At 35.5% G+C, this 16,760-nt stretch overlaps 1 protein-coding gene across 2 annotated transcripts in view; it reads right to left on the reverse strand.

The window, feature by feature from the left end:
* Positions 1-16,760, reverse strand: part of RASA3 (RAS p21 protein activator 3) — a 274,639-nt gene that overhangs the window by 45,334 nt on the left and 212,545 nt on the right. For both annotated transcript variants that reach the window (XM_031958761.1, XM_031958760.1), the window contains exons 8-10: positions 12,637-12,713; positions 7,686-7,790; positions 1,226-1,382 (exon numbers count right to left, since the gene is read on the reverse strand). In XM_031958761.1, coding sequence (XP_031814621.1) covers positions 1,226-1,382; positions 7,686-7,790; positions 12,637-12,713 — 339 coding nt within the window. The remainder of the gene's footprint in view (positions 1-1,225; positions 1,383-7,685; positions 7,791-12,636; positions 12,714-16,760) is intronic.

The raw sequence follows: 16,760 nt of genomic DNA on the forward strand, positions 1-16,760 counted from the left end.
AAGGAATATTCATAGAGCAAGCACCCAACAGACCGTGTTTTCTTAGACCTCAACTTCACTTGAAGGAAGAGTGTTCTTGGAAGATTAGTTAGGGAGGCAGAATACCAGATGAAGATTCTAGTCCTAGCCTTCCCTTTAATGAACTGTGATATCCTGGATGAGCCATTTTCTCCACCTCATTTTCCCCATCTGCAAATTAGGAGGAATGCTTTAGACCATTTCTAAGATGTTTTTCTAGTCAGAGCACCAGGCCTGGAGTCAAGAAGACATGAGTTTAAAGCCAGTCTCAGACTAACTGTGAGATCTTGTTTGCCTCAGTTTCCTCTTCTGTAAAATGAGCTGGAGAAGAAAATGAAAAACTTCTCTATTATCTTTGTCAAGAAAAACCATGAGTAGGGGAATGAGGAGTTGAATGCTGCTATGACAGCTGAATAAAAACAAGAGGTGTCCTCCGGCTCTAGAATTCATTAAATCTGAGTTATTGAAATTTTTGGTTTCTAGTCAGGGTCACCCAATAACCAAAGGGCAGCAATTAGAAAACAAAATTCTCTGTATCTGAATCCTCTCCTGCGATCAAAAGGTTGGTTGTATATAAAATATCAGGGTTTCGGGGAAATGAGAATGATGAAAATCTAGTTAAGTAGTTTCCCTCTCCTCACCCCTTTCTGTGGTATCATCATTTCCGGCCACTATAAATACACCTCTCAGGTAAAAATAAAAAAATGAAAAAATGTGTTTTCTGAAGGTTCAAATTCAGTTTTTATATTTCTATTGTCCCTGGACATCACTGACTCATTACATATACTACAAAAAAAGGTGTCAGTCATATAAGATTTCTTTTCTCCAGAACCTCTCATCTAAAACCAGACAAAATAAGTTTTATCAAGCAAAGAAAGAAGGTTACTTTTTTTCACATTCAAACACAAAATTAGGAAGTTGTACACACTGCCTGTGGGTTCACATCAACGGTTCTAACTGCAGAAGGCTTGGGTGTGTCTTTCCTTACAGCCAGTATGAGCAGATAATGATCTCTCAATGGGGCACAAAAACAAGAAAGTAAGAGAGATGTCTTATGAAAATCATAAATATGGAAAGGAAGCTGTTGAGACAATCTGAGAAAGGTTCAATCTCTTCTGGTTGGTGGGAGAATGAGAAATAGAAATGTGTATGACAATTTGAGAGAGGTCACTGGTAGATAAACCAGAGGTGCAAGCAACCAAATTACCTCAACATCTGCTGATTTTAACAGGAGGTCTCGAAGAGGACTGTAATAATCTGAGGAAAATACATGATCTTCAGTGTAAACCACATTTAACCTTAGGGAACCCAGATCACCTGGTTTCAAGGATTTACTGCCATTATCTCTGGGCTGTAGGAAATACCTGGAAAGAGAAGGGGGAAATCAAAAGTGAATTAGTTATATCTTAAAAGCTATGGGTGCTTTCAAGTTCTGTTCCATAACTTTCAGTCATTTATAAAGCAGTTTGTTAAGTTAGCCCTCAACATCAATCCTTTTCAAAAATGAAATAATCAATAACAACAACAACAAACCTAGGTGCCTGAGTAAAGGAATACCTTTGCAAAGGAAGGACTGAGATTGGAGGAGAGGGGGCCAGTTCGACTCAGTTCAATTAAGCAAATATTGCTCAGTTGGGTCCCAGTGCTGGAGCTACAAAATTGAAAATAAAATAGTCCCTGCCCTCAGAGTTCTTATATTTTTACTTGGAGGACACAATACACACAGATAAAAATAAAAATGAGTCAATAAAAAGCACTTTTATCTAGGATGCTCTTGAAAGGCTTCTCAGAGGAGCACATGAGTTGAATCTTGAAAGAAGATAAGCAGAAAAGAGGAAGACATACTTAAGATATGGGAATCCAATCATGGGAGGCGATAGAGGCAGAGATGAGGAAGGAGTAAACTATAGGCATAAGTAGTGGGTGACATGAAGGTGAGAAATAAAAGTATTGAGTCTGAGGAATGGCTAAGTTCCATATGTTTGGAATAAAAGGTTCACCTTTCATTTCATCATTATTTCACACTATACTCCACAGTAAAACCTATAGAGTATAGTATGAAATGATGATGAAAAGAAAGGTGGGAACCAGATTATTGAGGGTTATACGTAAATGAAAGTCTAAGAAGATTATATTTTATCCTATAGGGTATGAGGAATAACTGAAAGGTTAAGAGCCAGAGTGACAAGATCAGATCTGAGCCTAAAGAAGATTCTTTTGGCAACTTTTTGGGAGAAAAGAGGGACTGGAAACTGGGAAGCTATAAGAGTAATCAAAGTGAGATGGAGTGGTGAAGAAATAGAAAGGAACAGTGAAAGGTAGATAACTACATAAGATGTAGATAAAACCTGATAATTATTTAGCTATTGGACATGATTCATGAAAGGAAGGACTACAGGTACACAGATAGTCTTCAAAGGAAATCCTTCTATAGCTCAGTTCTATGGCTGGGAACAAGTTGACTCTGGGTGCTTTGCTGGCAGTTTTACTAATAAGAAACTATATATTTATTTTCAAAAAAAGAAAGAAATGAAGAAAGGGGCAGGGGAAAGATGGACAAAAAAGAGATGAAGTCCTGGGAATCAAGGCAAAGTTGAGAAGTAGAAGAAGAAAAGGAAAGAAGCAGGATGAGAGAAGAAAAAGTTATAAGGACTAGGCAAGAGGAAGAAGATAAGCTAGTAGCAAATAAAGTTGAGTTTTAATTATTTTAATGACTGTAAAACAATCTTTGTTGATAGAGGAAAACTAATTTAGTTAAACTTTCTAGGGTCTGGTAATTTTTAGTGGTAATTTGTATTGTTTCTTTTCTTCTTTTTCCCTATACCCTTATCCTATTGTGGCCCATTTCATTCAGCAGCAGACTTCTTTAATGCACAGTGATTTTTTATAAGATGCTGCTTTAATTCATTCCTCTTTGCCTGCCAATTTAAACATTCCATATGAAAATGTTTGAATTCTCTCAGCAGAATTTGTATCTGGAGCATCAAAACAAGCCTGAGTATGCATGGAAAACTTAAATGGGCCACAGTTCAAAAGTCACAAATTTACATAATCGCTTTTTGTATATACATGTACAACACACACACACACACACACACACACACCTGTCTCAAATGCCTTCTTGTTAAGGCTGAGTGTTTCTTCAAAAAGGTATAATCAATTTATCCTGAAACAAATCCAGTAACATGGGCCCATTCCAGTCAAGGGCTTAATGGCATTGAAATGTAAAATCTTATCCAATAATTTATACTCAATAAAAATACAAAGCTTAACATGATTAATTCTTTCCTCAACTAGATTGTAGCTAAAATATTGGGTTCATATTTTCTACTTCTTTGGTATTCAGATTCCAATACTACCACCACCATTATGCCTCTGCCAACAGTACAGAATCTCTACTCTGCATGTGGCAGGCATTCATAAATTATTGTTAACTGACTGATAGCTATGCCAGCAGGCACTACCTTACATTTGCTTTGTTGCTTTGTTCAGATGGAACAGATCTCCTTGTTTTTACTCAAGCACTTTTTGTGCCTGAAATGTTCCCCCTTCTTTATCTCTCTCTTAGATTGTTCAATTATGTCTGATTTTTCATGACTCTATGGACCATACTATGCAAAGGGTTTTCTTGGCAAAGATACTGGAATGATTTGTCATTTTCCTCTCCTGTAGATGAAGATATTTCCTTCTAACTCTAAGGGAGTTCTTCACCAAGACCCCTCACCAAGCACCGTCTCTTTATACTGCATTGTTTGAATAGCATAGTTACTGGCATGTAATACAGCAGTGGTGACTCTGATTTATAACCTACTGTATCCTACCACAACACTAAACTTGGAGTCAGTAAGACCTGAGTTTGAATTTTGTCTGGGACAATAGCTGTGTGAACCTGGAAAAGTCACTTAATCCTGTTTGCTTCTGTTTCCTCAACTGAAAAATGAGCTAGAAAAGGAAATGGCAAACCACTCCCGTATATTTGCCAAGAAAACTCCAAAAGGACTCATGAAAAGTTTGGATGCTGAACTAACATGTAACATAACTGTAATGATACTAATTCATGAATGATTACATCCTACTGTAACAAATTTTGAGCTTGTCTAGATTATTCTGTTATACTGTAGCTGAGGGTTTACCTCTTAAAGTATCAAAACTTGGAAAAAATCCAACATTTTAACCATTTTGTTCAGAAATACTTGTAAAATACACCACATACTTCCTTGCTTTCTTAAACTCAAGAAAAAGCTCATCTTTTTTTGATAACACAGAGTTATCAAATTTCCAGAGTCTGAACTCTCCCCCTTTCATTTTATCATAGATCTTCTAAGACAAAGTCTGTGGCTCCACTTTTCCACCCACACTCTGGGCAGTCTGACTAAGGTCACTAAAGTCCTCTTGATCACCACATCCTAGTACTTTTCTTTCTTTCTTTATTTTTCTGCTCACCACAAACAATTGATGCCAAGCTTGTCAAGTCACACATTTTCTCGAGGTGAAAGCCTAGCCTGTTTCCACAAGGCTTTCTCCTTCTCTTGGTCTTTGTCACAAAATGTCAGCAATCTTTTTCCAGAGGAGGCAGGCAGAGAGAAGGGGTCACTTTTAGTTCTCCCAATGTGATGTTGTGTCTCTATGTTGGGAACTGTTTGGTTTCATGCAGTTTACTGTACTATGAATTTCAAAAGATCAGAGATGTTGAGTTTAAATGGACTCACTTGGAAACTATTAAGTAACTAGTTGTTCTCATAGAACAGTGGAAAGATCACTGAATTTGGTGATGACTTCCTCTTATCATTTTTCCTCACTCTTTCTTTCCTTCCTTTTTTCCTTCTTTTTTCTCTTTCCAACTTCCTTCCTTTCCTTTTCTTTCTTTTTTCTTTCCTTCCTTTCCTTTCAATTTTCTTTCCCATTTGTTTCCTTTCTTTCCTTGTTTCTTTTCTCTTCCTTCTTTGTTTCTTTTGTCCTTTTTTCTTTCCTTCCATTCTTTTATTTGTTTCTTTTTTCCTTCTTTTCTTTCTTTTTATTTTCTTTGGTTAGCACACACACACACACACACACACAGAGAGAGAGAGAGAGAGAGAGAGAGAGAGAGAGAGACCTCCCCATGCAGAAATTCCATCTAAGAATACAGATTAGCACCTGCTCTGACACTTATGGTCTTAGTTAAGTTGTCTGGGGCACTGAGGAATTTAGTGTCTTGCTTTGGGATCACTCAGATAGTATGTGATAGAAACAGGATTGAACACAAGTTACTTTGCTCCAAGACTATCACAAGCCATTGATTCTTCACTGTCTTTCAAGCACCAAATGAACATTTCTAAAACTTTTCTCAGCTTGTGTCACTCCCTAAGACTCTTCTTTACCAACTCTTCATTTACTGCCAAGTAAAATCCAGACTCACCTGGAATGCAAGACTTCACAATCTGGCCCAGCAGTATCTTTTAATTCAAATATTAATTAAGTACCTACTATGTGCAACGTAAGAAAGAGGCAGCAAGGTGGCTCAATGGATATGGTTCTGGACTTGGAGTCAGAAAGCCTCATATTCCCGAGTTTAAGTCCAGCCTCATACATTTATTTGTTGTGTGACCCTGAGAAAGTCACTTAACTCTGTTTGTCTCAGTTGTCTCATCTATAAAAGGAGCTGGAGGACGAAATGGCAAACCTCTATAGAGGATGACAGAAAAAGCTCACTGAATTTAATAATATGAAGGTCATTAGTGACATCTAACATTTTAGTCTTTTTGATATTCTCCATAACCCCTAATGCACTATCTTTTTTGTACATAGTAGTGGTTCTATAGTTATAGAGAGAACATTGGATCTGGAGTGAGGAAGAGCTGAATTCAAAGCTTGCCTTAGATTACTTACTAGCAATGTGATCCTGGGCCTCCATCCACTGGAGAAGAAAATGGCAAACCATTCCAGTATCTTTGTCAAAAAAATCCCATGGACAATATGGTCCAGAGGATCACAAAAAGTTGGACACAAATGAACAATAAGAAGCAACTAGGCAGCTTAGTGGATAGAGTGGGTAGGAAGATATGAGTTTAAGTCTTGTCTTAGACACTTACTGGCTGTGTGATTCTGGGCAAGATACTTAACTTCTGCCAGCCTCAGTTCTCTAATCTCTAAAATGGAGTTAGTAATGCCATCTACCTTCCAGCATTATTGTAACATAATATTTATAAAGTGCTCAAATACAGTACCTGAAACATAATTAGTGTTTAATGTTCTTGCTTCCTAGTAGGCGTTTAGTAGATCCTTCCTTAATGAGTAACTGGTTATGAACACCAATTACAGTAGTTTTCTTGATTAAGAAGTAATGTCCTAAGGGATTCTTAAGATGTGAAGAGCTATATGCTCCTACATCAAATGTCCTTAGGCTATAATATTTATTTATTGGAAATTCTTTTGTGTTTTTTGTGCCCTCTTTTGGTAAAGTTGTTAGCTCTCACTTCTTGCTTCTGATGATATATATCTTTATAAAAGCCTTTCTCATTTCTAATTTTCTGAGAGATTGAAAATGAGATAACCAATCTTATAAGAATTATATATCAAGTAAGAACAAAAAGGGGTAAGTGGATAGAGGGCCAGGCCTACAATCAGGAAGACTAATTTTTCTGAGTTCAAATTCAACCTCAAACACTTACTAGCTGTGTGACTGTGGATAAGTCACTTAATCCTGTTTGCCTCAGTTTCTCATATGTAAAATAAATTGAAGAAGGAAATGTCACACCACTCCAGTATCTTTGCCAAGAAAATCCCAAATGAGGACACAAAGCGTCATACACAACTGAAATAACTGAACAACTACAAGCAGAGTAAAAGGCACTAAGAAAAATCGTAAACAAAATTTTTTTTGACAATTTTGTGTTTGAAATTTAAGCTGCTCAGAAACATTATTTTTACTTGCTTTTTTTTCTACAGTAAGTTCTACAATATGGATTGTACTCAAAAGGCTATAAAATATGCATACTCTTTGATGTAACAATATTGCTACCAGGTCTATACACCAAAGAGATTAAAGGAAAAGACTTATAAGTGTAGAAATATTTGTAGCAGCTCTTTTTTGTGGTGGCAAAGAATTGGAAACTAAAACAATGCCCTTCAGTTGGGGAATGGCTGAGTAAGTTGTGGCACAGGATTGTGATGAAATACTATTATGTGGTAAGAAACAAGTAGTAGGATCCTTTCAGAAAAACCTCAGAAAATGTACATGAACTGATGCAAAGTGAAGTAAGCAGAACCAGGGGAATACTATACATAGTAACAAAAATACTGTACCATGATCAACTATGAATGACTTAGTTCTTCTCAAAAACATAATGATCCCAGACAGTTCCAAAGGAATCACATTGAAAAATGCTACCTCCAGAGAAAGAACTGATAAACTCTGAGTGCACATCGAAGCATAATTTTTAAAAATTGTCTTTACTTTAATGTTTTTCTCCCCTCCCCACAACATAACTAATGTGGAAATATATTTTGCAAGATTTTATAAACACACACAAACATACACACATACTAATTCTTTCTTTTCACTGGGTAGCAGAGGGAGTAAAAGAAGGAGAACTGAAAAAAAAATTTAAATTAACAAAAGAAAATAATTATTTTCTAGATGGGTGAGATTACTTTATAGCTGAACTTTAAGGAGATAGATATTACTATACCATGCTTCATAAGAACTGGACTGTCGGAGGACTTTCAGAGGAATCCTTAGTTCTCCTAGGAACTCATCTCCAAACTTCAAATTACTGGCATTCCATAGATCAACCCTGAAATAAACGGACACCAATAATAAATAGTACAATTTTCATTTAAAGATAAGAAAAGAAAACAATCTCAATACACCAAAATACTCAAGGTAATAATCATTCAACATTCATTATCCAAATATCTATAAAGCATCTACTACAAGGTACAATGTGTGCCATGCCATGCTTTGTGATGGAGAAGAGCAATAACTGGGCCCTGCTTTCAAGAATTACTATTTTATTTCTAAATATGAAATGACATGTTATTATATAACATGTGAGATAAAAAAGCCACACACACATATGGAGAGAGATAGACAGATAGACAGACACTCTCCTCCAGAAGCTTTGGAAAGTATTTGTTTCTCCAAAGATAGAAGGTCTTTACCAAAGATGTCATGGTAATGGATTCCTTATACCATACAGTTTTGTGATATCAATAAGTAAGTCCCTATTGGACTGCAGATATCTATATTAATTCATTCATTTATTTCAACATTTTTCATTCTTTCCATTTCCTGTGGAGATGCATTGGTGAACTCAGAATGGATGGTACTGTCCAAAGTAGAAAGCTTCATGAACTTTATACTATATGCCAAATTTCAACCATCTAATCCCCAGGTTATTTCTAAATTTCTAAACAATGCACATTATTCTTCAGGTATTAAGTTTGTTATTCAGAAATAACACATGAAAAGAGTTGGGTAAAAACATTTTCATTTCATGTGTGGAATATCCTAGAAAATGTTGGTTTTACCCATTCCATATCATGGATTTTATTTCCTTTTTCTCTTATCAGTTTGTATCCACAGTGACATTCATATATTCCATTAAATCAATTAATCAATTAATCAAATTTTATCACTGAATTCTTTCAACTCCCTAGAGTACAGGAACCAACACCTGCCAATCACATACAGCCATGTGGCACAGCAGAAAAAACAAAAATAAGAAATAGCCTTAAACTAAAATATTCCAAAACAGTGAGAGGGTGTAGCTATTCCATAAATATCTACCAAACCACAAAACTATTTTTGTAGCAAATCGTCTTGACAATCTGACCCTCTGTCTCTATCTTGCTGAGTAATCTGGTCGTCTCTGACATGAATGAATAATCTCTCATCTGCTATCTAAATGACAAGACCACCATCACTTTTATGATCTCCATTTGAGTGGCCTTGACTTTGGAAGGTGATGTAAGTTTAACTGTTTTTCAATTCCATGGCAAAGCGCCAGGTTACTCATACACTTAATTTTCCCTACATATGACTCTACCATTTTAATATTCTAAATGGAGCTAAAAATCTAATATAAAAGTTCTCATCACTACTTGGGAGGGTGGGCTGAGGTCCGGAATGGCAGAGGGAATCCAGACAATTGAATACAATGTACTGTTATTATCTTAGGCAAGCTAAAACAGGAACTGTCACCATATAAAACCTACAATAGACAAAGAGTGTTATAAGAAATAAATGAGCATTTGGAAGATGACAGAGGTGGAACTCTTTGGATACAACTTGCCATAGTAGGCTATTTTCAGTTGAACAAAAAAGAGAATTTCCAATCTCTAACTGACAATTTATTCTCTCTCTCTCTCTCCTCTGTCTTCCATCTCTTCCCCTTTTTTCCTCTCTTTGACTCTCTTCCTTTCTGCTGTTTCCCTCTCTCTCTACCTCCCCACATCTCTCCCTCTAGCTCTTCCTTTGACTCCCTCCTTTCTTTCTCCTTCTTTAAGGAAAATACCAAGCTGTTGTTTTGGTTTGCTTGCTTTAAAAAAATAATGACTTCAGTCTTTAATCCACTCTTCAGTCTGCCCCCTCCCAAACAAAGAACATGGTTCTCTACAAGAAAAAGGAGAAGTTGCAGGCTGAAGGAACATCTGGTACCACATGGCAGTTTTAATGAGAACCTGTCATTTTGTACAGCCTTCTTCTGGAACATTCAAGAGGACAGCCTCCAGTTGCGCAATTCTGAAGTGTTGAAAATTAAAAGCTTGAACTAGGCAAATGTAAAATATGTGATCAAACTAGGATATGTCTTTAGAATAGACACATTCTTTCCCTAAGGATTCAACTGTAAAGAAAATGACATAGAAACAAAAACTGTCTGCTTCTATGATAGGAAGAGGAAGTGTCAGAGGGGAAGGGAAAAAGACAGTCAGAGAACATTTTGTACAATCTCAGAATTAGCCTTCAATCTGCTTTCTTTGATTTTATTAGTGTCAAAGCTTTCCCTGACTGTCTCATAAATCTCTCCACTAGCTTTTCTTTTTTTGAGACTTGTAAGCTATTATGTGTTGGTGTGAGAAACAATAGAGGAACTTCTTCCCTGAATATAATTTGTATTACTAATGTGAATATGCTTGTCTGGAAATCATAGCTTCTAAAAGGAAAACTGCCCTCATTTTACCCAAGTTACGCTGAGGAATGTTTACAAGGGTCTCATGTTGTTAAATAAACAAATATTATTTTCAATGAAAATTTCTGAAGATGATATCAATGTAGCCATTTTATTGTTAAAAAATAAGAGATTATTGTTGTGACCCTGGCAGCATAAAACTCCAAATGACCCTAGAATCTGAGGCCTTTATGTCCAATTTCCCCTCTCTTAAAAGATAAAGAAAATGAGGTTAAATGTTTATCTAAGGTCACATAGCTAACTAGCATCAGATGGGATTTGAACCCAGAACATCTGTCTTCAGAGTCAGAATCTTAGTTAGAAGGGACCATAGAGTTGAGAACACTGTCTACAGCATCAAATCTCTGACAAAATTCTTTATCAAATGATCATATATTCTCTCCTTGAATACCTTCCAGTGACAGGGAACTGTTTTAGCCATTTATTTCATCTAAATGAACAAAGTAATTGAAATAAAGTAATTTAAACAAAGTAATTTAAGTAAAGCTAATATTTAAAAATTAAATGTATCTTTTTCCCCCTCAGTGTTTAGATTATTAGAAACAGACTGTATGTGCTTTTGAGGAAGCTAGGTGACTCAATTGATAGAGTGTCAAGTCTGGAGTCAAAAAGACTCAACTTCCTAAGTTCAAATCCAGCCTCAGACACTTACTAGCTGTGTGACTCTGGACAAGTCACTTAACCCAGTTTCCCTCAGTTTCTTCATCTGTAAAATGAGCTGGAGAAGGAAATGGAAAAACCACTCTAGTAACTTTGACTAAAAAAGCCACATAGGGTCATGAAGAGTTATAACAATGGCAACAATACATATATTGTCATAACATTGTTACACATTAATTGTGATTCACACTGCTTCTTGGTAGCATAGCATCAAGAGTTCCTAATGTGTTTACAAAAGGCAGTGTATAAAGAAACTAAAGAGTATAAATAGCTACAGTGAAAAGCTAGCATAGGGAAATAAGAGACAAATGGAAATATGAGTGAATTCCAGTCTATTTTCCTTTAGAGGAGTAGAAAGTTGGCACATTTTCACAAAGCAGGAAGTGTAATATGAGTGTTTTTCACTAGTCATTTTATAAATTGAGATTTGAGTAGGTCAGCTTGCTGGGAGATAGAGTGGAAGGAAAATACTGACTACTGTCTGAATATTGGGAATGTGGCTATGAAAAATGGCTCCTTGCTTAAATATCCAACTTCCTTTTTTTTGCTGATCCACATATCATGTTAATTTTCATCTGCATTTCCCTGTGACTGCCACAGAAAGAAGATCACAGAAGACAACATAGCTATAGGTAAATGCCCAACAAAGACCCTGTTCTATGACAACATTCTTGATAGGAACAAAAGAAAAAAATATAGATTATATGGGCAAAATAATTTCAACAGGGAATGATATTTAACATATTCCATATGGCAAGAGGACCTCTTTAAAAAAAAAAGAAGCCCTTTCTGGCCCGAAGGTTGGAAGTGCCTCAATTATTCCACAAATAGTACAGTATAGAAAGACTCAAGTATGAGACTCATAAGGGACATAGAACAGCTGGCCCTTCCTCAGCCCAGCACTTCTTCTCATTCAATTCCATTTACCATCCATACTTCAACTTTAGCTAGGCTGTCTCCTTTTAGTTTAGTAGTTACTCAGAAGTCAAGAGCTTATTAAAAGGAATAAACACAACAGAGGATTTTTCAGAACCACAAAGACCAGACAATTGTGTGTGTGGACTACAACCATATATGCCCCTGTTATATTTGGAGATAAAAACAACAACAAAAAACATAATTAAATTTTCACTTAAGTTCCTAAAGATTTAATAAGTGTAGACTATGAAAACCATGGATGTATTATGAAGATCCTGTAAGTTTATCTCACCTCACTAATCCACAATGCCTTTCCCTATAAGTCTCCTATTATAAGTAGATAAGTAAACCCTGGTTTAAAAATAGATTTTTAGCTTAGATGTGGGATTGATACTGTAAAGTTGATTATAATGGCAACAGAAACTTTGCTATACTTTACAGTTAGAAAGCACTTTTTCATGCTATTATTTCATTTGAGACTCATAACACAGATGGAAAAACAAGAAAGTATAATTATTGCCATTATACAGTTAAGAAAACTGAAGCTTGGAGATACAGTGAGTGATTTGCTCAAAGTTGCACAACTAGTCAGGCGAAGTCTGGATTTATAGTCTTCTGAATTTAAATTCAGTAATCTGACTAATATACTGAACTATTTTCTTGGTTGCCAACTAATAAATAACCAGTGTTCCTTTTCTCTTTATCTTAACTTCTAGAACTCTAATGAGGTTTAAATTCTTAGACTTTTGCTTCACATTTCCTAAAGCTTAAATTATCATGAGAATCTAAATACACATTTACTCATCCCCAAAGCACATAAGAAACACCCAATTTAAATTGCCAAATAGAAAACCTTCATTTTGTTAATTACCTGATCTCAAGCTTGTCAACATCCTCCTCTTCAAAGTCAAAGTGGGACTTTTTGCTATAACTGCAGGGTCTGGTCACCTGATGGAACAGATGCAAAAAAACTTCTTTGAAATACTACTCCAAGAAGAAATAACCAAGTTTTTATATAAAATCTCTCACATGCATTCAAAGAAAAACTCATCCAACCTTTCATGGTATGAAAGAAAATTCTACATTATTAACACTTAGATCAAGGATTTTTTTATTAATTGATTTTTATTAATAACTACATTTCAATATATTTCAAGAATGATTCAATGATTTCTGAGAAAGTCATCTTAATCAAATTATTTTCCAGGACTTCACTCTTTATATGTCAATGGGAGTGGAAAAAAAGAAATATGGTCCCTACAGCTATGTCTCAGAATCACTCAATTCCTGGAGGAATTTTTCAGTGGCTTGGGATATGGGGAGAAGAGTGGGTGGGAAAGTCTTAGGGAAATGATCAGGAGATTCTTCCATAAAAAGTAGGGAGATTATGAAGAGATTTAGTTCCATGTCCTCAGAGCACCTGAATCAGCCAAGAATCCTAAGCAGAAAGGCTTAGCAGAAAGACAACTTCGGGTTATTTTTCAATAGAAGATTATGTTCAGTTGCACTCTTTGTGACCCCATTTGGGGTTTTCTTGGCAAAGATAGTGGAATTGTTTGTCATTTCCTTCTCTGACTCATTTTTCAAATGAGGAAACTGAGGCAAACAGATAAGTTAAGGGTTAAATGATTTGCCCAGTTACACAGCTAGTAAATATATCTCATGACAGATTTGAACTCATGAATAAATCTTTCCTAATGGAAATTTCTCAATGGAAATTATTGCCTCTAGCCATTTCTGTGAGGGTTCTGGGTGAGTTTTGATCCAGGACCATCTTTTCAGGAAGTGCCCAGACTATCCATATTTACTTCCCTAGTGGCTCCACTCCTGACTTTCCCAAATTTTCCACCTGCAGGTAACACCTCTTCCTTCCAGATCTCCTTTAGGGGTTGCCTCTTCTTATTATATTTAAGTTCTTTGAGGGTAGGGACTGTCTTTTTTTTTTTTGCTTTTGCTTTCCTTTGTATTCCTAGGATTTAGTACTATGTTATTGATAAAAGTAGGGCAGTTTAATAACACAGAGGATGGAGTGTCAGGCCTGAACTCAGGAAAACTTATTTTTATGAGTTCAAACATGGTCTTAGGCAGTTAGTAGCTATATGACTCTGGGTACTTCATCCTATTTGCCTCAGTTCCTGATCTGTAAAATGAGCTAGAAAAGGAAATAGCAAAGCACACCAGGATTTTTGCCAAAAAAACAACTCTAAATGGGATCATAAAGACTCAGACAGGACTGAAGAACAATAACAATAAAAACAATTGTTGGATTTTATCATCAATGTTTTGCATTTACTTCTCTGTGTTCATATAAAATCAAACAAGACAATAAATGTAAATTACTTGGAAAACTTTAAAGTACTATTTAAATGTTAGCTAATATCATTGTGATTATTATTATTGTTGTTGTTTTCTGCCAAAAGAGTTAGAGGACAATTTCATTTTTGTCCCTAAATTCCCAGTGATGACCATCAAACCTGGTTCGATATACACTTAATAATTTCTTTTAGAATGACTAAAATAACTGCTCTTTTGTCTATTTTTTTAAAATTTCAATGCAATAATTTGTATTCAATGAAGGAAAAGAGGGGAAATATAAGCGCCCTTATAAAAACCTATAGTTAATAAACAAAAGAAGAGGCCCATATGTTTTTAATTGAAGAGAGTTCTCTAGATGAGCTTATAGCATTAGATAGAAGAAACACTACTTTCTGAAGCTTCATTTTTTTTTTTTTTACCAATGTAACACAGACATAGCATGTACCCCACCCATAAGATAACCACAACCCAGGATGAAAAAATAAAATACCAATAGAAAATGTGTCTGAAGCCACTGGGCACTTCATTCCACCCCTAAATATCAATTTAGAAACAAATTCTGTGGAATGACTTAATTTTCATAGTTTGGAATGTGTTTTCTCACAAACTTTTCCCGGCCCTCATCCCAATACCCCTCCAAGACTGATTTAGAGAAATGTTGGATGCTACTACCCACAAAATATTCATTGTGGAAATAACAATAGCTAGAACAATAACTCCTACTTTCTCTAAAGTTCAATTAAATATCATTTCCTTTAATAAACCTTCCCTAATTCCTCCAACTATTAATTGCTTTCCCTCTCTTAGATCTCACATCATACTTTTCTTGTACCTAATCTTATGCATCATTTTGTAGATTACTTTAGGGGGTATATCATATTCTTCTACTAAATTATAAGCTCCATGGAGGTATAGAAAGTTATCTTTGGTAACCTTAAGCTATCTTCTCCAGTGGTCTATCTAGCATAATATTCTACACATAGTCAATGCTTAGCAAATTTTATTAACAATAAAAATGATAGCAAAAATATTAACAATAAACCTAGAATGAAGGTGATCCACAATGATCTGTATTTGTGTACATCTAGACTACATTTTCCCACCATGCTGATTTGTAGAAAAACATTAGTATAATTTCTAGTCATGTTTTGCTAATAAGTGACCAAGATGATGGTAACAGTTACTGCAAAAATTAACAAAAACAGCTTCTTTCAATTCAACAAATGTTTATTAATTATCTATTATATTATGAGCTATTTTCAAAAAGACTTTGAAGTTTGGGATGGTCAAAATTTTGATCCAAATTGGTACTTTTTGCTGTAGAGCTGATTACGAATGAGTTTTTTTTCCCCCATTAATCTACTTAATTTATATTTTTCCTTATAGTTCTTTGCCCCTCCTTCCCTTTCAATGTCTTCAGCTCTTGGAGGTACCCAGTGGGCTAAGAGGTAATTGAAAACTTTAGGCCCAGTTCTCTAAACTGACTCATCCAAACAGTTATGTAATTTTGGGTGAATTATTTAATTTCTGAGACAATTTTCTGATTTGAAAATAGAGTTATCACTAATCTACTTGTCAGGATGCTTTAAGCTTGAAGAAAAATTCAAAAGGGTGGGTTCTCTGAACTTTAAAATAGCCATTTTGATGTTTCAGAAGAGTTATGTTTGCCTTTTTTCTTTTTAACCACATTTTCTCTCCATTTTTCATTTATCATCAGGGCCATCTGTCTGTAAAGTCACACCAGGTGGAGGGTGTGGCAAGTGTGACTTTTGACACAGGTGAAGCTCAGAAGTACTGCTCTAGTGTTAGTAGCATGAAGGAGTGACTAAGATTGGACAGTGAAGGAACTAAGACCATCCCCAGGTTCAAGAATAAGCAACACAGAGTCCTGAATTGTCAACTGCATAGTAAATAGAGTGCTAAGGAAGAGATAAGTATGAATACTATCTCAGATACCAGAAGGGTGATCCTGGATAAGTCACTTAATTTTGCTATTGTAAAATGGGAACAATTAAACCACTTATAGGATTTTTGTGAGAACCATACATAAACACTTTGTAAGTCTTAAGGCTCTGTAAAAGTGCTATTATTATTAGTTCTTGGTGAGACCTTAAGTTCATTTTTTCAGATCTTCCCATTTTACTGAACCAGAGAAATAAAATTGTCCAGGGTCATACAAGTGATAGAACCCTGATTCTCTTGACTTCAGCATTCTTTTCATTACACTGTACCATGCATGTGGTACATGCTGTTTCTCCTCAGGAAGGGAGATGAGCACCTTTCTCCAAAACAGGTGGCATCTTTGAACATAGAAAAAGCTGTATCTATCTAGACTGGAATTTCACCAGACTGGTCTAGTTTAAACTCTGTAAGCAATTTGAGATGGAGATCATCTTCTGATAAGCATCAAGTTTCCACTTCTCTCTATTTTTGTTTCATTTTCATATGAAGCTGTCTATAAAAGGCAAAATGAAACATAGTTCTGTTTTCACTCAAACTCATTGCCTCTTATTTGTTTGTTTATGTTGTAGGGGCAGGGTGTGGGAGGAAAGTGTCTAATCATTTTGATCTATCAGGCTTCTCTTTTATTTATTTTTTAAAGGGGGGGTAGGGCTAAATAATCTTGTCAAACCCCCATTGTAAAAGATATGGAAAAAATAGTTATTAATTAAGACCCAA

Source organism: Sarcophilus harrisii, chromosome 3, assembly GCF_902635505.1.
Source record: "Sarcophilus harrisii chromosome 3, mSarHar1.11, whole genome shotgun sequence".
Lineage (NCBI taxonomy): Eukaryota > Metazoa > Chordata > Mammalia > Dasyuromorphia > Dasyuridae > Sarcophilus > Sarcophilus harrisii.